The sequence below is a fragment of the Mesocricetus auratus genome, unplaced genomic scaffold, assembly GCF_017639785.1.
Source record: "Mesocricetus auratus isolate SY011 unplaced genomic scaffold, BCM_Maur_2.0 Super-Scaffold_100009, whole genome shotgun sequence".
NCBI lineage: Eukaryota > Metazoa > Chordata > Mammalia > Rodentia > Cricetidae > Mesocricetus > Mesocricetus auratus.
The window spans coordinates 68,046,332-68,065,732 of NW_024429193.1; the positions used below are offsets into that span (position 1 = coordinate 68,046,332).

The window sequence follows — 19,401 nt, forward strand, 5'->3', positions numbered from 1 at the left end:
GGAATGCCACTGGATGCCAACTTCTGGCCTCGTGTGTGTTTCTGTCTGTGAGTGTGTTTTGTAATTACCCGTGTGTCTCCACGGAAGGATTTCTTCTGATTTTCTGGTCTCTATCATATGTGAGAAATGTTCATTCCCAGATCCAGAACAACGTGTTAGAAATCCACTTACCTGGAGAAGCCAATCTTCTTTGTGTCACAATTTCCAACCTCTGGAAATTGCTAATTAACCCTCAGGACAACTGGAGCTACCAACAGGACCTAGGAGAGCAGGACTGCACTGCTCAAAGACTTTGTGAAGATATCTCCATGGGCATGAGCTGGCCATGTGGGTATGAAAATGCAACTGACTTCTGGGCATAAATCCAAGAAAATAAAATCAGCATATCAAGAAATACCTGCATACTCGTGTTTATTGAAGCATAATTCACAACAGCTAAGATATAGAGTCAGCCCTCGAACAGGGGAAGGGGATCAAGCTGTGAAGAAAATATCCCCTTCTGAAGGCACACCCAGGTGGCCTTCTTCCTCTAACTAGATCCTAACTCCCAAAGTTTCTACCACCTCCCCATGGATTCTCCAGTGATTAATCCATTCATAAGGGCCGAGGGACCAGATCACATGGTGCAGTTAGGTCCCTCAGAATGCTGCTGCATCAGACACCAAACTTCAGACATATGGGTTTGGGTAGACGTCTAGAACTCAACGAGTAACATTCAAGGCCTACAGGAGACCACGCTGCTACGTTCTCTGAGAGTGGCAGAGTGGTGAAGCGTTATTGTTGTGATCACTTGGCTTGTTACAAAATTTAAAGAGCATTCAGAAAAGTCTGTTTTCTCCCCGCCTCTAAAACACTGTCTAACCATATTTCCTTTCAAGTTCTTCTTTTGTTGTCACATCCTCCATGTTGCTTACTGACGGGTTGTGCCAAGTAGGCTGGGAAGAGAAAGTAAGGCAAAGGACAACTGGAAACACTTCTTCAGCAAGGGACCGCAGCGGCTCATATCTTAAGGGGACTGTGGGCAGGTGTACCCCTGAGATAAAGACACACATTGTTCAGACTCTTAAGAGGCTCGGGGAGAAGTGGCTAACGTCCATGGCCAGTTATAACCACAAGGAGAATCAAGGTCCAACTGAACAAGCAGCAGGGATCCAGGTCAGGCAAGGATCCGGGTCACACATCGAAGTCCGGGGTAGTTTCTGTAAAGAGGAAAATGCAGTGAGGGTGAAATTAGGTCTGGAAAGGTTCATTCCCCTCAAGTAAACTGGCCAGAAAGCAGATCAAGGGCCAGAACAGGAAAGAGTTAATCCACACGCGTAACCCACAATGGTAGGAGAGAGGTCAAAAGCTGGAGCTATAACCAAAGGTACAACAGTTATGGCCCTGTGAGTCACAGACAGTTCAGGTCTGCTTCTGCATCAACAGACAATTGGTACCAGCCTCCCCAAGGATGCCAAAATCCACAGGTGTGAAAGTCTCCCATAAAGTATACAGAAGTTTGCATACAATCTAAGCACATCCTTCTATGTGCTTTAAATCATTTCTAGATTACTTATAACACCGAATGAGATACAACTACTGTATCATGCAGCTGTTGTGCTGCATTATTAAGGGGTTAGAGATAAGGCAAGTCTGTGTGTTCATTACAGGCGTACGTAGCTTTGTTTTTCAGATACTTCTGGATCCATAGATACAGGATGCAGAAAAAAAGATGGTTGGCTGTCTTATCCTGATACACTCACAAAAATCTGCGAGGTACATGGGACAACAGTCTTTTCATCTGTATTTCAGGGTGAAACAATTTTCAGAGGGCACTGTTTTGGGGGCATTAACTGTTCCCCCACATTTTTTTTAAATCAGTTATCAGTTCACTTTAGAGTTAGTTACTTAAAGCAAAGAGATAGATCCACATAGCCACACCCCTATCTTAATTCCCTAGCTGGGCTGTATCCCTACAGCCAGAGTCAGGGGTTACATGTGCATTTTGTCTGTGGCTCCCGCCGGGAGGCCGATGGTTCAGGTCTGGGACCCTGTACTCTTTGGCAAGAAACAAACATTCTCAAAAGAGCTCCCTGTCACCTACCCAGCTCTCTTACATACTCTCTGGAACTAAGGTTTAGGAAGCTTAACAGAGTGAGGTCAAGCTGCCTTCTACAGTTAGCTCAAATTTAGGGCTTGAATATTGGGGGCACCTCAGAGAACTAGCCTGGGATGGAAAGGAAAGACTAACTCATTTAGTTCTGCTGTATGATTTACAAGCCGTTTTGTGGTTTGGAAAACTGTTCTCTTTGACTTACTTTCTTCATGTTTAACATAAAAACATTGATCAACTCCTCTTATTGTTTATGTTCAATAATTGTACTTAAAAAATATATATCCTTGCCCATCACCGACCTCTCTCCCACTCCAAAGAAAAAGAAACCTAGTGCTAGAAGCCTTGGTCTTAGCCCTGGAGGCGCGCACAAATGGCCGCGCACAAACAGCGGTTCTGCAGCCCTGGTGGCATCGCCCTGACCACTAGAGAGCGGCTGCCTTTCTTCCTCCTTCGTCTCTTGGAAGTGCAACCGTAGTCAGTAGGACTTGCCTGAGCAGGTCACTGCCACATCTTCCTTGTGGGTACAGTCGTTATAGCCCCACAGCCTGTGCAGGCAGGACTCCAGGGACGGCTCCTCCCCTGTGCATACAACGTCATCCAGCCAGATGCGGCCAACCCCGGGTCCGTAACTTCTTCTGGCTTCCGAGAGGGGCTTCCCACATCTCAGCTGCCGGCACACCACTTGGTCCTCCTTTTCTCCCCAGCCGTCGTCACAGACAGAGCCCCACGAACCCTTGTGAAGCACCTCCAGCCTCCCAGAGCAGGGGTTGTCTCCTCCAGCCAGCCTCAGCTCAAAGGGATCTGCAGGTTGAAGGACGGAGGCGATGGCGTAAGAGATGAAAGGGAAAGAGACAAAATAAGATTATGTACATGGTTACCAAAACCCCACCAGTAAGTTTGAAACTCTTTACGTGTGTTTTGGTGGCAGCCTCTCCTTTCCTAAGTCTCCTTCCATTTGTAACTTCTGCTGCCAGGTCTGTTTCCCTAACTAGAGTATTTTCACTTTATTTCTAAATATATATATACATACTGTATTCATTAGTATATATCATTTATAGGCACATAATATGTATAAAGGAATTTCTAGTGGTTATTACAAACCAAAGAGCTCAACAGACATACCCTATTTACAGCATTCTGCATCACAGTTCATAGTATGATTGTGCAATGCACAATTTGTGTAGCCCTCTACAAAGGGAGTCATTCTTAAGGGGATTGGCAATCTACACAAACACATAAATTTACAATGGCCTTTCAGTGCACTAGCACTTTTGTAAGTATCGCTTGCCTGGGCTTCCATATTAATGAATAGACCTCGTCTCGGGGTGCGGGATCATTATCTTCCATTACCTTCGCATTCTATCCATGTGTCCTCGCTGTGGGTACAGTGGTTCTGCAAAGGCTTAAAAGGGCAGTCCTGAAGGTTTGCTTCTTGTCCAGAGCATGACATCTGGCCCATCCAGATGTGTCCTTTGCCCTGAGCCATCTTGCTGCAGCCTCTGTGGGTCTGGAGTGCCCGCCCACACCCCAGCTGCCTGCAAACCACCTTCGAGGCCCGTAAGTTCCAGCCTGCTTTGCACACACTGCTCCACTGCACCTGGTGTAGCAGCTCCACTCGGCCCTGGCAGTGCCCCCGGCCGTCTACGAGCCGCACATTCTCTGGGCTGAAAGGGGCATCTGCGTCGGGAAAGAAAAGAAGGAACAGTGTCTGTCCCATACCAGAACGAGGGCTCTCAGAAAAGGGAGTCCGATTACACATGGCTCAGTTCTTGGTGGTCAGGACAAGGCTACTGGAGTCGTAAGCGCCACCTAGTGGATGGTGGCAAGGGGATGAAGTGACGGTTTTGTGGTCCCCAGGTAAATCATAATCATTTCTGTAGCATTTTAGTTTCTCAAATTATTTCCATATTCGATTTCTTATTGCTCCTTACAAGAGACATTTAAATTATATTAACCAATATATTTAAATATCAATAAATACATACATCAACATGAAATGCCAAAATATTTTGACTTGATGTTAGAATAAATCAAGTATTCCAGGCTAATGTTTCCAAACCCTGGCTTTCCTAAAAAATAGGAGACTTTAACATGAGGGGACAGGGGGCTTGTCTTTTCTTTAATGGTAAATCCTTTAAAAAGGAGACAAAAAGAAGGGCACAGAGCCAGGCTTGCAGTGACGTCACAGTCTCTGGAGAAAGCATGCAATACTGTTAATTCATAGGAAGCCAATTATGTAGAACAGTGAAGGAACACATGACATTGTGTCCATTTATTTGTGCAACTCCGTTGGCTGCACATTTATATGCCTGTGTCCATCTGTCTCCGAGACTGCTTTGGTTTCCTGCCAGCACCTCCTGTCTCCCCAGCTAAGCTGACAGACAGAACTGAAATGCTCACAAGAGCGCATATGAAGTCCCATGTGCTCTTCCACAGCTATATCCCAGCTCCAGACATAGGCATTGAACAAGTGTTCAGCCGCTGATGGATCTGTGTGTTTTGTTTGCATGCATGTGAATAAGAGAAACGGGACCTCATAGCTAACTGGAAACTAAGAAAGAAGCAATATGGGTAATATTTTATCCAAGATTCACAGTCAATCAAATGTGAAGGATGATGCCATCATTCACTGTAGCACTGTCCATGACAGGAAAGAAAGACCAACAGAATGGTCACATTGGCTACAGGCTACTGGAAGATGGTCCTTGAGTCCTCTATACTTACCCTCACACCGTGCCCCAGCATCTTCTGAATGTGGGCAATTAAAAACGTCTTCATTTTGCTCACATTCAGACAATGCGTCTTCCATCCCATTGCAGTTGACGTCTTGAATAAGAACTCGTTGGTTTTCTGGTGCTGCTGGCTTATATAATGTACCACTTAGGGTTTTGTTGGCTGCTCCACAATTCAGCTCCCGGCATACCACAGCCACATCAGTCAAGTCCCAGCCGTCATCACATACAGTCCCCCACTGGCCATTGAGCTCCAGCTCTACTCGCCCTTCGCAGCGGTGGGGACCTCCTATTAGCCGCACTTTGGGTGGAGACTCTGCAAAGAGACGAGATACTAGCCAGAGGCCTCAGAGAAGCAAAAGTGTGCTTGGGGTTATAAACAGTCATTTTGGGTCCATATACCGTTGACAGACAGCATGGGGAAATTGTAGTCAGACTAGGAGAGGTAAAGGAACTTCAGGATATGTTTATGATCTTAATCGTACACATCTAAGAAATGCCATTTCAAGACATACATGTACTGATATCCTTTATCAGATTGTTGATGACAAAGAAGCTGGCTGAAGACTTGGCAGAGATTTTAGACCCTCTAGTGGTCAGAATGAGAGGACCAGTAAATGTCTACTCTCAATTTCATAGATGAGGAAATCTCTCCTCCTAGAAGCGATGCCTATCACTATGGGCCCCAGCCCAGAACAAAAGAGTAAGGATGATGTTTTTGTAATTCTTAAACCGCGCGGTCCTTTGGAGAATCCCATCCATTTGCAAGGACCTGTGGAAACAATACTGCAAACTCCTGTGTTGATCTTAGGGAGCTCATGGACTTCAGGCTTCTCTAACCTTTGCTATGCTTAATCCTGTGGTAACTCTTAGTTTTGCTTTGTTAGTCGTGATTATGCCTGAGTTTACCGGGAACAAAAGCCTCCACAGAAAAATTAAATTTCTCTGATCTGCTACAGAAACCAGTTTCTCTGGTTGCCCCTGGCTGCCTCTGCAGTCACTCCGAGTAAGCAGGAGGAACTCACTAAGGTTAATGATTAGTGCTTATTTAATTCCAAAAAGAGAAAGATATACTCCAAGGAACGTAAGAATCAAGAAAAGGGTTTCTTAAAAGATGACATTAAAAACCTTATAGGAACACAGAAAGGAAAAGAGATAGCATGTGAGAGGTCAGTCATCTCCCTGGCACCAAGACATGAACACTCAGACACTTTTCCAATATCGAAGTATCAATAAAGGAATCTAAAACTCCCAGTTCTCTTAAAAGGGTAGCATGTGCAGAAATTGTCAAGAAGAATGGAAGTTTAGTCCCAATAGTTAAAGAGTTAGGTATGAATCATTACTATTTTGAGAACTTATAAATAATTATTATAAGTGCAATCCATGTAATAAAAGTGATAATAAAAGTGACATGCAGGCCAGGCGTTGGTGGCGCACGCCTTTAATCCCAGCACTCGGGAGGCAGAGGCAGGCGGATCTCTGTGAGTTCGAGGCCAGCCTGGTCTACAGAGCGAGTGCCAGGACAGCCTCCAAAACTACACAGAGAAACCCTGTCTCAAAAAAACCAAAAAAAAAAAAAGTGACATGCAGATTACTCAGAAACTGGTATATACCTGAAAAATGATATCCTCAACATCCCAATATACTCAGCTGATTTCATATTGTTAAGGACTAATCACAGGGCTTAAATCTCTTACTTTGTAACCAAAGTTTGTTGCTGGCTAGGGTATAATATGAATAAGATGTACCTCGCTAGATATAAACATTTGGTTTGCCATATAATGATATGAGGTAAAGGTCAATGACATCCAGGAAGTAGGAAAGAAGAAGAGAAACTAAAATGACAATGATTCTTGGAAAATGATAATGGGGGGGTTGGGGGGAGGGCATGGGAGAAGGGGAGGGAGAGGGACCTGGAACTGACTTGTGAAGCAACCCTGTTTCTTATCTAAATTTAAACTGAAAAATAAATAAAAAAAGAATGAAATTGCTAGATCTTGAGGTAGAAAAAAAAAGAGAAATGCTTTGAAACTGCTTATGCCTGAATGCATTGGAACTTGTATAAATAGAAACGGCCTGAGCTAGTTAGGGTGATCAGTTTGAAAGACAACCTGTGGTCAGACTCCTCATTTTTGCAGACTTCACACATCCGTTCTGTGGCACAAGAACCCCACTGGAGCTGGACCCTGGCATTTTATGACTTTCTCTTGTGGTAGTTGGACTGAGGTAGTAGCGATACATTTTCTTCTGTTTACTCTCTTCTCACCTCTCTCTCCTCTATATTCCCCTTCCCCTTCTATCTCCTCCTCCTCTTTCTCTTTCCTTCTCTTGCTATTTCTTACAATATTATCCCAGTCCAAAAACCTAGCTCAAAAGAAGTTGACAAGGGAAGAGTCAGAGCTTCAAATGGTTAGACCCCAGTGGTTTGACCAGAGGCCAACAGGAAAGAGGAAGGCACTTGGGAGCCTCCCCATGGGTTCTGAGGAGTCAAGTACTTAGTTGTATTTCTTTATTAAAACCCTGTGTATGGAAGAAAACAAACAAATTCTCTCCCATCCACCGGGAAATAGGGCAGAGAAGGCAGTTAGGGAAGCTGAAGACAAGCCTATCAGACAATGTTTATGTACTCAGAGAAGGATGAGGAACAAGATGGCATTTATTCCTCTTGAGAGATTTTATTACAGCTCAAAACAGTCTTGCCAAATCTGCTGTAGCCTCAGAGTAGTATAGAAGACAACTTAATTAATAACAACTTCATTAATGGCAAAGTCAACCAAGAGGTCAAATGTGTTAGAGAAGACCACATCTGGTCTGATGGTCTATGGCTAGTCCTGAGATTGACACCTTAATATGGGCCACCATGATTATCCCTGAGGTTTGGGTTTCCCACTGTGTACTGTGTCTCAACCTTTCACAAGCTCTCCAGACCTGGAACCCACTCAGGGACAGCAGTTGACTAAGACCAGAGTGGTCTGCCTAATTTAAGTTTTATTTGGAAATTTATGTTTTGTCTACTGGCTCATTTTAATTTTTCAGGGAGAAAAGCAGTATCATGAATTAAAAGCACGACTATAAATTAAAATGTAACCATTAAAAACTAAGAAAAGATAAAAAGTGGAATTAGGCTAGATGTCTATCGACAGAACAATGGAGAATGAAATGTGGTACATATACACATTGGAGTTTTACTTGCTTTGAAGAAAAATGAAATTACAAGGTCTGCTGGAAAATGGATGTATCTGGAAAATATCATACTGAGGTAACCCAGATCCAGGAAGATGAGCATCACAAGTTCTCTCTCTAGAAGAAAATGATTAGGTTTGTATGTTTAATTTGAATGTTTATGAAGAAACCTGGAAAGGCCCATGAGAGGGGAAGAGGTCTTAATGAGTGAGGGGATAGGATAAAATAAAAGTAGAGAAATAGTAAAAATTATAGAGGTTAAGGGTTTAAGTAGGGTTAGGAGCTTGAAGACGGAGAAGAGGAAAAGATGGAGTAAGTTATCTAAAACCATTATGGGAACCCACTACTTTAAGGATAACTAAAAATACAATTTTTTTGAAAGAAGAATGAATTTGAATAAGTTACTGTGCATATGTTCATAATGTTTCTCACTAGAAGACATGAAAATCTCATTGTCCAGTCTGACATACCTCTTGTGAGTTATTGGCTAGGAAGGGCCCAACAGCTCCATAAACAATACAAGCATTGTCATTGCCCTTGGTTACTGACTATAAGCAGATGTTAATATACTATTGCTGAAGACACATCATATTTTGGCTGTATGCTGTAGCAAAATCAAGCTGGAAATGACCTGAAAATTTCCTCCCTGATACCTTTCATAGTGCCAAAAGGCACTGCTCAGGCTTCCGGAGGGAGAAAAATCACCACCTAGTGGTGAGCCGTGCCTTCCATAACTGACTTTCCAGGAAAAATATGCCAACTAGTGCAATATAGTGGCATGAGAGTTATGCTGGTAATCGACTGTTTTGGATTGTATTTGAGGCCTGCTTCACAGAGGGAATTCATGCTTGGCGATGTAAGCCTTATCAAACATCCATGGAGAGGTCATAGGTCATGGAGGGGTAACCTATTGCTATTGTCTTAATAAATGACATGTTGTCAAACTGCCTTGCAAATATTTGTGTTTGTGCATGTATGTTAGTGCTTTCTTCAGCGTTGGCCAGAGAATCTTCTCACTGCAGTGGGCATCCATTGATGAAAAGATTCACAGCTGGCCAGAGTACTGAGAAAACGTGACCATTGAATGAGCCGCCTATGTCCGCACCTCAGGGAGCATGGTGGGGAAGGAGAAGGAAGGAATGAAGAGGTACGGATGGGGAGGAGTGTTGTGAAATGTTGTCTTCTGAACACCGTGCAGCAATTTCACCAACTCATGGCGGCTACAAGGTCAAGCCAACAGGGTCAGCTGACAGTCCAATCGGCAGCACCAACTGCACTCAGTGCGCTTGTTAGTTAGTTAGTTAGTTTGGTTGGTTTTGCTCTAAGGAGAGGGCATGAAGGGGGAAGAGGAACTTGTTGAGGGTGTCTGGGGGAAGTAGGAGGGAGAAACTGAGAATGGCTTTTATCAAGATACATTGTTCACATGTATGGAATTGTCAAGAAATGACGGATGCTCTGTTATTTGGAAAAGAAAACTAAGGAAGTCCCCATCGTTGTGAATTTGAGTTTCAAGTTTGTGTGCCTGGATACAGATATAAATCAAGAGAGTCATGTGGAGGTAATTTTTGGGTCATTGGATGGAATATTAGAATCTGGGTTAGCATTATCTTGCAGATCAGGAAAAGCTTGCTATCAGGATCATGTGTGGGCTAACTTCATTTTGGACTGTAAAATTCTTGTTCTAACAAATTTTTATTTTATTTTATTTTTTAATGGAGTAGAAGTGTAGAGAGCAGTTTCCAGGAAAGATGACTTAAGCCAAGAGTTCATGGAGAATGAGTAGGAAGGAATTGACTGGTGATAATCGACTTGAGGAAACTCAGCTTGAGGGAAGAGACAGAGAGGGCAACTGCATTCTTAGGGGTGTCCTGGCAGAACACACACACACACACACACACACACACACACACACACACACCACACCAACATCCTTGGTGTGAGGAGACTACAAATAGAGCAGGAGGCTAAGAGAAAGAGCTCAAGTGACCTCAGCACCTGTGTAGGGACCCAGGAGCAGCGCCCTCACACATCAATGTTGCATCTATGTGGCGGGATCTCACTAGAATAATGTGTGGTGTAGTGCGAATCATAAAAACCCAGAGACAGACATTGGGGTTAAAGCTGAAGACTAGAGAAACAAAGTGGTCAACCACTAGGGAGTTCTCACGTCTACCAATGCTCAGACTGAAAGGGCGAGCCTGTTCTCATATTGCATCTCCAGACTGCACTGCTCCTCACACTGCTCAGACTGCCCTGAGCTCCTGTCTCCTCCTGCCTTGTATTCCTCTCCAGTGCTGGGACTAAAGGAGTGGATCCCAAGTGCTGCGATCACCTTTGTGTGAGCTCCGTTTCTCTTTTAGACTGGATCAATTTCATCTGTCTCATGGCAGTCTTGAGTTAACAGAGATCTGTCTGCCTCTGTCTCCCTAGTGCTAGGATTAAAGGTGTGTGCCACCACTGCCTTGTCTCTATGGCTAACTTAGTGTGGCTAGCTTTGCCCTCTGATCTTCAGGAAAGCTTTATTTGTTAGATCATAAACAAAACATCACCACAGAATGGAGTTGTCTCTGGTCAAGCCTCTACCATCCAGCAAGAGAGAGCGTGGAGGGGTAGTGTAAAGGTAACCGAAAGCGTAGTCTGCGGCTCTTCCCCTCCCCTTCCCTCCCCTCCCCTCCCACTTCCCTTCTCTGTCCTGGGCAGCATTACGCTCACCATTGTGCAGGCTCCTGGAGGAGGCAGATGGTGCGGGCTGAACGTCAGTCTCCCTTTTGCTGGTGGAGCCACATACTGCACAGGGGAAGCCCTGCTACCCAAATCTGCCGGTAAGGCTGAAGCAAACGTGGGCCGCAGAATCCAGAAAGAGCAAAGGAGTCTCTCTCTCTCTCCTGGGCAAGGCCACAAAAGGGCCTGATGCGAAGACCTGTCTGTCCTGTGTGGATGCTGCATGAGCTTCTAGGGCCATAGAGGAGGACCCTTGGCGGGATCCCTGAACCCATTTAGACTCTGGAGGTGGGAATCCATCCACACGAGGCCGGTGGGTTGGCACAGACAATAAAGGACGGTTGCTTGGCCTGGTTTGAATCACTTCACAGCCCAGGAAGCTACAGCTATTCTTCAGTCCTAAACCTAGAGGCTTCTCTCTTGAGAACTCAACAAAGAAACAGACAAACAAATACATCCTTACTTGAGAGGCAGGATCCAATGAAAATGGCCGAGATGGCTGAGGGAAGAAAGAAAGTAAAACGGAAGGAAGGTCAGAGTCAATTTCCAATTATTCAAACCACCCACGTTTAGAAGGCCCAGGGAGCACGGGAGACACATAGCCTCCAAGGGCGGCCCTGTCGTGGCCTTCTCCTGGCAGCAGCCTCAAAGGACGCCACGGGAGTCACAGAGGTCAACTCTAGTGGATTAGTTGTCTTAGTTGCTCTTGTCTGTACCTTCAGCTCTGCCTTGGGCCCAGCCAGGCAGCATCCACTACGTCATTTACTCTGACTGACTGCGGCCGCCTCGCGCGGGAGTGTGGTGATGAGTGTTTTGTGTGGTTGGACACTCTGCCACCTTCTTCACACTGTGAAGCCCTGTAACCCTCAATTGCCCGTGAAGCTAAGCATTTTCAATTATGTGATTTGCCCACCGCGTAAGTGATAGGGTTTTCCTGAAAGAACAAGTGTCTTTGGAGCAGCCTAGAGTTTCAAACAGCTCAGTGATTAATCTTCAAAAACTTCTTTCTATAAATAGCTTCCCAAGAACCTCTTCTCTCTCTCTCTCTCTCTCTCTCTCTCTCTCTCTCTCTCTCTCTCTCTCTCTCTCTCTCTCTCTCTCTCTCTCTCCTCTCCCTTCCTTTCTCTTTTTTCTTTTTTTTAAAGAAGGGTTTCTCAGTTACTCTTGGTGTCCTAGACCTCACTTTGCAAACCAGGCTGGCCTTGAACTCAGAGACTGGCCTACCTCTGCCTCCCAAGTGCTGGGATTAAATGTGTATATATAATTAAATGAGGGCAAGGGAGCCAGACCAGGGCCATGACAGGTTTCTAATGACCGCTGCCAGGGACCAGGCCTTAGTATCAGTTCACTGGAACCAGCTGCAGCTGAGCAAGCAGTTCTTGGGAAAGCTGCAACCCGGGGGCAACCAATCAGAGGGCAGTTCACAGCCTTGTGCAAGCTTAAGAGAACTAAAAATAGTCTCTCCCACCCTGCAGCTGAAAAGACCCTAACCGGGTACTAAACCCCTAACCAATCCTGTAGTAACCAGTAAACTTTTTGTTTAAACCCACCAATCAACCCCCAGACTAACCTCCCCTCCCTGGAATTCCTCTAGTCCAGCCTCTCTCGTTGTTGCCATGGGGATAACAAAGTGCTTTTGCTAACAGCATATGTGACTGGTGTTCTCTTATGGGGACTTCTCTCGTACCTTAACATGTGCCGCCATGCCCGGAGGGGCCTCTTATTCTTAATCTTCAGTCAGAGACTGAGCCCTGTGTGCCACAATGCCTAAGGCTCAGTCATACTATGTGTATACAGTGCGTAAGCTCCCACACAACACAGGAGACATTAGAAGCAAAGGGAGTGTGCCGGGCTGACACACAGGAGCTGAAGGAACTGGCTTGGAGCTGCTGAACACCATTGACAGGAGGAATAAGTGCAGGTGGCAGAGATCTGAAGGCCTTTGTGAAGGCGAGACTAGTTGTTGCTCGTTTCCACTGAGATATAGAGATGTTTAAGACATAGTCAGGTCCCTTCACTGGACATATATGTCTGAAAGTGAAAGAACAGTGTGGACTTTGGCAATATTCTCAGTAATCAAGACACTAAAAATGCATGTGACTTACTAGGGTAGCAGATCACATATTAATCACATTATTAAAAGGTTTCTAGTAGGACATGAGCTTGTAATCCTAGCAGTGGACAGAGACAGGAGACTCCTCAGTGCTCACTGGCTAACCACCCTAGACAAACTGGCCAGCTTCAGTCTCAAAATAAGATTGTCCAACAACATAGTGTTTTCCTCTGTTAAACATAGGCACAACACACAAAATCCTCATAAAAACTTCTGGAGAATGTAACATCTTTACTTCATAGTAAAGACAGCAAACTTCAAAGAAGTATGGTAACTCACAAATTCAGTTAAGAGTCATGGCTAAAATACATGTTTCTTTGTATCCAAAACTCCAGATTATCCAATATCTAGATAATTCTCAAGCTTCCTAATGCTGTGACCCTTTAATACAGTTCCTTGTATTATCTTTGCTGCTGATTCACAACTGTAATTTTGCTATTATTGTGAATCATATCATAAATGTCTGTGTTTTCCAATGGTCTTATCTGACCTCTGTGAAAGGGCTGTTCCACCCCAAAGGTTGGGAGAGAATTCCTGAGCTAGACTGACCTTGGGAAACTTAGAGAAACGCGTGAAACACCTATCATAGGACACTAGACTAATACATAAATGAAAGGTGACTGTTTTGCATCTCAACTTCCTTTTTTCCTTTTAAAAAATGAAGTCCTTTTTAAAAAGTATTGAGGAAAGGAGGTGGATGGAATTTTGTTACAGAAAGACAATACCCCAAGGGGTAAGTGAGCTACTCAAGAAAATCCCCACTTGACAGCTGTACTTCTCCCTTACTCTATCTGACTGGTACCCAACATCCAGTCATCCCGCTTAGTAAAAGTACATTTAAGGGAATGTGTGTACGAGGAAATGTGTGCAAGGTTGTGTAAATATAGGGAAATAGACAAAAACGTGACTATTAAGGCAAACTCCAAGCATGGATTTAGGAGTTTTTTAAGCTTTAGAACAAGTTACCATTTATTAGAAGCCATATATCTGAATCAGGATTGGAGACTGCCCTCCTGGTGAAGTTTCCAGAAAGCCCTGAAGTCTAGACAAACGGGAGCAGAGGCACTCACCGAGCAAGTTGAAGAGCAGAGCCATGAGGCCGGCAGCTGAGGGTGGTGTGCTGAGTGAGGCTGGGTGAAGGTCTCAGGCAGCAATGTTTGGCTTGAATGCTAGGGGAAGGAAGAGACACGTCCTGAGGGCAGCAGGAGCTTTATCAAATGGCCCAGAGCCAATGGGCCCGGGGGATGGATGACAGATATGCTGAGTTCAGAGATGATGGAGACAGATTCGCTGAGTTCAGCAAGCCTAGAGGAATGGAGGTGACTGAGAGCCACTAAGATCCTGAAGAAAGGGGGTGTTATTGTCGTGCCTTCATTGTACTGAAAGCCTCGTTCAACCTGTTACTGCTTCATCTCCTCCTACGTGAAAATGAGCTCTCCTAAGGGAAGGTAGGTGCCCAAGTATGGTCCTCTTGCGTTAGGAGTCTAGACCATAAGTAGCCTCCAAAGGTGAGGTCTGTGGGGCAAGTCAGTCAATTCGAATGACTTGACTTCTGAATGAAGCACCTAGGGAACACAGTCACCAGAGGCGAAAGAATAAATGTCAACATACTCTTAAAGACCTATCCCATGATCCATAATCCATAATCCGTGCCTGCGTGTTTACCTCTGCTGTTAGGGCAGGCTTTTCTGCCTTCAACCAGCTTTCCCAGGTGCTGAACAGAAGAAGGCCTAATGCACAGCCTGCTCTTCTAGGCTTTGCTGGTTGTGCCTGACTTGGGACTTGGATGGTCACAGGCACCTGTAGTGATGGACAGATATCCTTTGCAGGACTCAGATGGCCTTCCAGTGTAAATTATGAAGGAAACAAACTGAGTCTCGTATTCCTTGGGATCCTCAGCCCTCTGTCTTCTTTACCTGCCCTTCAGGAGCTATCAGATGAATTTAGTGGACACACAGTGTCACACATGAACACAACCATCACTCTTTCTAGCACAGGACATATTCCCTGATGATGCGATATCTTACGCCACTTAGCATGAGACTTGGATCAATGTAGGGTTTATTCTTAATATTGTATTTCTTTGTTTACTTGTTTGAAAAATTATAAAAGAAGGTAATAGTGTGAGGAGATTCAGGATGGGAAGCTGACCCATAGTTCAGGGTTCCCTTCAGATGTGAAGTTTATTAAAAAGAGAAGACTTTGGGGCCGCCCTGGGGCCTGGAGGTGGAAGGGAGAACATTAGACAGTACAATATGGAGATCTAAAATGATCTTTAAGGGAAGGAGAGGTTTCCCTTTAAAACTTGGAGAGGAATTCCATTGTGAGTGGGATTGAGGGGCCACACTAAGAGGACACGGTGGGAGGAGGCCAAAGGAGACTTCAGAGAGCCTCCCTGAGAAAACCATCCCAAGACACAGGAAAGGCCTAATGTCATAACCTCTACCTTACCTAATGTCATAACCTCTACCTTACCTAATGTCATAACCTCTACCTTACCTAATGTCATCACCTCTACCTTACCTAATGTCATCACCTCTACCTTACCTAATGTCATAACCTCTACCTTACCTAATGTCATAACCTCTACCTTACCTAATGTCATAACCTCTACCTTACCTAATGTCATAACCTCTACCTTACCTAATGTCATCACCTCTTAGGGGTGGCAGGGAGTTCTACCTTACCTAATGTCATAACCTCTTAGGGGTGGCAGGGAGTTCTACCTTACCTAATGTCATCACCTCTTAGGGGTGGCAGGGAGTTCTACCTTACCTAATGTCATAACCTCTTAGGGGTGGCAGGGAGTTCTACCTTACCTAATGTCATAACCTCTTAGGGGTGGCAGGGAGTTCTACCTTACCTAATGTCATAACCTCTTAGGGGTGGCAGGGAGTTCTACCTCACCTGATTTGATTCAACAGAGCATGTGTGACAAAGAGCATGGAGAGCTAAGGAGTCACAGCACACTGTTTCTTAACTGTCCCAGAGAGCTCTGCAAGGTGTCACACGATGCAGGCTTTGGGGTCTGGTCTAAAGGTGCAGGCCCATATCCTAGCAATTTCTTTCTTCAGAAGAAGAAAGTGAGCGATAGTGTGCTGGATGGGGGGGGTGACCGGGTGAATGGGGGCTGCCTTGGAATACCGAAACAGTAACTCTAATAACTGCAGCAACACATAAAATCTGTGTGAGAGAGGGAAGTAGAGCTTTGGGGACACAATGTAGGAAATGACTGCTTCTCCTTGGGGCTATTCAAGGAAGCCATCACAGAGGTGGTGACATTTGACCAGGACTTAAGAAGTGATTACACGGGCGTTGTCATGAGAAAAGTTTGGCTGAGCACGTGCAAACAGATGCACAGTTGTCCATTTACAGAAAAACAGGTAGCAGCGGGGGTGGCAGGGTGGCGGCAGTGGTCAACATTCTATGGCCATTGGGTCAGACTGTAACTAAAATGCTCTGCCTTCTCTTCCTTCCTTTAGAACCCTGACACGAACAGCAGTTTACCCTGGAGAACACAGACTTGTGATTGAGGAATATATTTCACATACGAAATTAAGTAAAAGAAGAGTAGGGAGGGTAAAAAAGACAAAATATTTTCTCAATAAAATACCTTATTAACAGAGTCAAGAACACAAGAAAGGAAACACAAGCTTGTCAGTCACCAGGGACATTATTTCATAGGACATAAGCCGCCACTACGGTATTATGCATCCATTGTGGAATTATTTCCTCAAGCTTAACCGCTCATTACCGTCCTAATCAGATCAGGCAGAATCACCCACAAGAGGCCCTTAACAAGATCGGCCTGTGTACGTTCTCTAAGAGAGGCGGGAGAGGGAAGATGGTTAGGGTCTCATCCGAGGACACAGCAACTACCTCCTCCTGTGTCCCCATCCCAGTAGACACAATTCTGCCCCAGCTGCAAACGGTCTCCACAGGTAGGAGTTTTTACGGGAGGAGGAAAGTTGACTGAGAGTGGGAGAGACTCCGCCATCCACACAGTTGGAAAGATGTGGCCATGGGCTGGAGTATGACTTCTCAGTGATACAACTATTTTGGGGTTACTCATGCCAAATCAACTTGCTGCCTCAGTGGGTTGGATTTGGGTGGGATTGTTACTTTGATGTGTTGGCTGGTGCCCTGTGTGGGGTAAGACATCAGTTCACATCTCTCCAGGAAAAATCCCTACAATAGCATTTTAGAGTATGTATTCTGGTTTCAGCATGGAAGAACTGGAAGGGACAAAGACTCCCTAAGAGAACACTGGAATGGAATGTTGTGACCCATGCCTGTAGTACTAGCATGCCAGAGGCTGGGATACGTAGTGACACAGTCTCAGAGGGAGACAGGAGGGGGAGAGAGGGAGAGAGCGCTCACTGGACCCCTGAACTAGCCCAAGGGAAGAGAATGGGAACAGAATGCACAGTGTTTAGAGCAGAGGTCAAGATGGGTTGAACGTTTGTCTTAAGTCTGCAAGGCTGTGTTGGGCTGGGAGCTGTAGAAAGTCATAAAGTCTGGAATTATTTACTTAGTTTTCTTCTACGAGTCTCAGTGTTATGTGGATGTGGACCACATGTGCTGGTGTCCCAGGAGGCCAAAAGAGGACACTGGATTTCCTAGAACTAAAGTCACAGAAGGTTTTGAGCCTCTTTGTGGATGCTGGAAACCAAACCTGGGTCCTCTGCAAGAGCAGTCACGGTTGGCCATGGTTCTTAGCTGCTGATTCATACCCCAACCTTCTGTATTATTATTTCTTTAAATTTTTATTTTTAGACAATGTCTCACTCTGCAGCCAGCTTGGCGCTTACAGTGTAACCAAGGCTGGGGCCTCAGACTCCTGATAATCCTCCTGGATCAACTTTTGAGTGCTGGGATTATAGACAGACATTACTACACTTGGCTAGAGAAACTTTTTTTAATTTACAAGAAAAAAACAACTGAAGAGAAAATAGGTTGTCTTGGTTCATACCACAACCAAGGGGCCTACTAATAAACACTCTATTACTTACATTCTTTTTCATCATTTGAGAATTTCATACATGCCCATAATGTGTTTAATCAAATCTCCCTGCAACTCCCTCCTCTCCCATTTCCCCAGCCACTTTAACCTCCGAAATCCCTGTGGCCCGTTTCTGAGCCCACTGAATCCACTTAGTGCTGTCTGTGTGCATCTATTGGAGCCTGAGTGGCCTCTCAGAGAACACACTCCTGAGTAGAACTGACTGACCTTCCCCCATTAGCCATGGATTGCAATAGCTCCTCAGTTAAGCTGAGAACTTCATGAGCCCCTTCTCCATCCACAACGAGATCTTGGCTGGCTTGGCGCTGTGTAGGCCTTATTCATGCTGTCACGGATGCTGTGAGTTTATGTGTGCAACATTCCTGTCAGATCCAGCCAATACTCTTCCACTGCAGAATTCAATCACTGGCTCTCATAATCTTTCTTACCCCCCCCCAAATGATAACTTATGACTAGTCATGATCCTTGCTCTCTTATCTAATTTATTTTAGTCGTAGGGGAAGGGAAGCATGCGCGCGTGAGTGTATTTTGCCTGTAGAAGAAAGGGGTTCCTCTGGAGCAGATGACGATGGTTGTGAGCCACCTGATGTGGATGCTGGGAAGCTCAAGTGAGAAAATGCCCCCAACCGGACTGGCCTGGGGTGCATTGCCTTGATTGATGGCTGATGCGAGTGGACCTACTCCACCAGGAGTGGGGTGTGCAGCTGTGGATGGGTGGTACAAGAAAACAGACCGAGCAATGATGAGGAGCAGGCCAGCAAGCAGCACCCCCATGGCCTCTGCATCAGCTCGAGCAAGCCAGCAAGCAGCACCCCCATGGCCTCTGCATCAGCTCGAGCAAGCCAGCAAGCAGCACCCCCATGGCCTCTGCATCAGCTCGAGCAAGCCAGCAAGCAGCACCCCCATGGCCTCTGCATCAGCTCCTGACCAGGTTCCTGCCCTGACGTCCCGCGGTGATAGATTGTAATGAGGAACTGTAGGCTGAAATAAACTCTTTCCTCCACAGGTTGCTGTTGGTTGTAGTGTTTTATCACAGCAATAGAAACCCACTTACAAGAATGATACTATCAGGTGCTCTCCGAGGGACTGTGACCTACATAACCATGGATTCTTGACCTAATTAAACTCTCAGGCATGAGCTCTGTCTTGTAGAACAGGCCTTAAATTCAATCAGAAGTGCTTGGTTATGCCCATAAGAGTCGGCACCCAGCACATTTCCAAGCTCACTGTTATTGTAGCTAGCTGAGTTCAGTGCTGGGGAAGACTGTTCATGACTTTCCTCCCTCAGTAATGTGCATAGAAACTCCCAGTACTATGAAACCTAGCTAGAAGGGATAAAGCTTGATTTCTGTGTCCTATAACTCAAAAGTATATGACATCTACAGCAACGAGGCTTTAATTAAGTACTGGAAAGTAACAAGACCAATGGCACTAGTCTATAATATTTGGGAAGGCTGCCTATGGGAACCCACTGACCAACAACTTGAAAAGAGGTGACCCATCCCTGGCACTGAGTTTTTACTTGTGAGTCCAT

At 45.2% G+C, this 19,401-nt stretch overlaps 1 protein-coding gene across 1 annotated transcript; it reads right to left on the reverse strand.

Moving 5' to 3' along the window:
• Window positions 1-394: 394 nt before the first annotated feature.
• On the reverse strand, window positions 395-14,043 carry Cd5l (CD5 molecule like). Its single transcript, XM_013120552.3, has 6 exons — window positions 13,915-14,043; window positions 11,195-11,230; window positions 4,820-5,143; window positions 3,446-3,772; window positions 2,585-2,896; window positions 395-1,199 (listed from the first exon to the last, which is right to left on the reverse strand). The coding sequence occupies exons 1-6, from the start codon at window positions 13,937-13,939 to the stop codon at window positions 1,174-1,176; spliced, it is 1,050 nt and encodes a 349-aa protein (XP_012976006.1). The 5' UTR covers window positions 13,940-14,043; the 3' UTR covers window positions 395-1,173.
• Window positions 14,044-19,401: the final 5,358 nt, after the last annotated feature.

Excerpts from the sequence above, each read along its gene's own strand:
- Cd5l (XM_013120552.3), bottom strand. The coding sequence starts at position 13,939 with ATGGCTCTGCTCTTCAACTTGCTCG. Across the intron at positions 5,144-11,194 it reads CATTGGATCCTGCCTCTCAA|AGTCTCCACCCAAAGTGCGG; the intron begins GTAAGGATGTAT and ends GTCTCTTTGCAG. Across the intron at positions 1,200-2,584 it reads TGTGGCAGTGACCTGCTCAG|AAACTACCCCGGACTTCGAT; the intron begins GCAAGTCCTACT and ends TCCTCTTTACAG.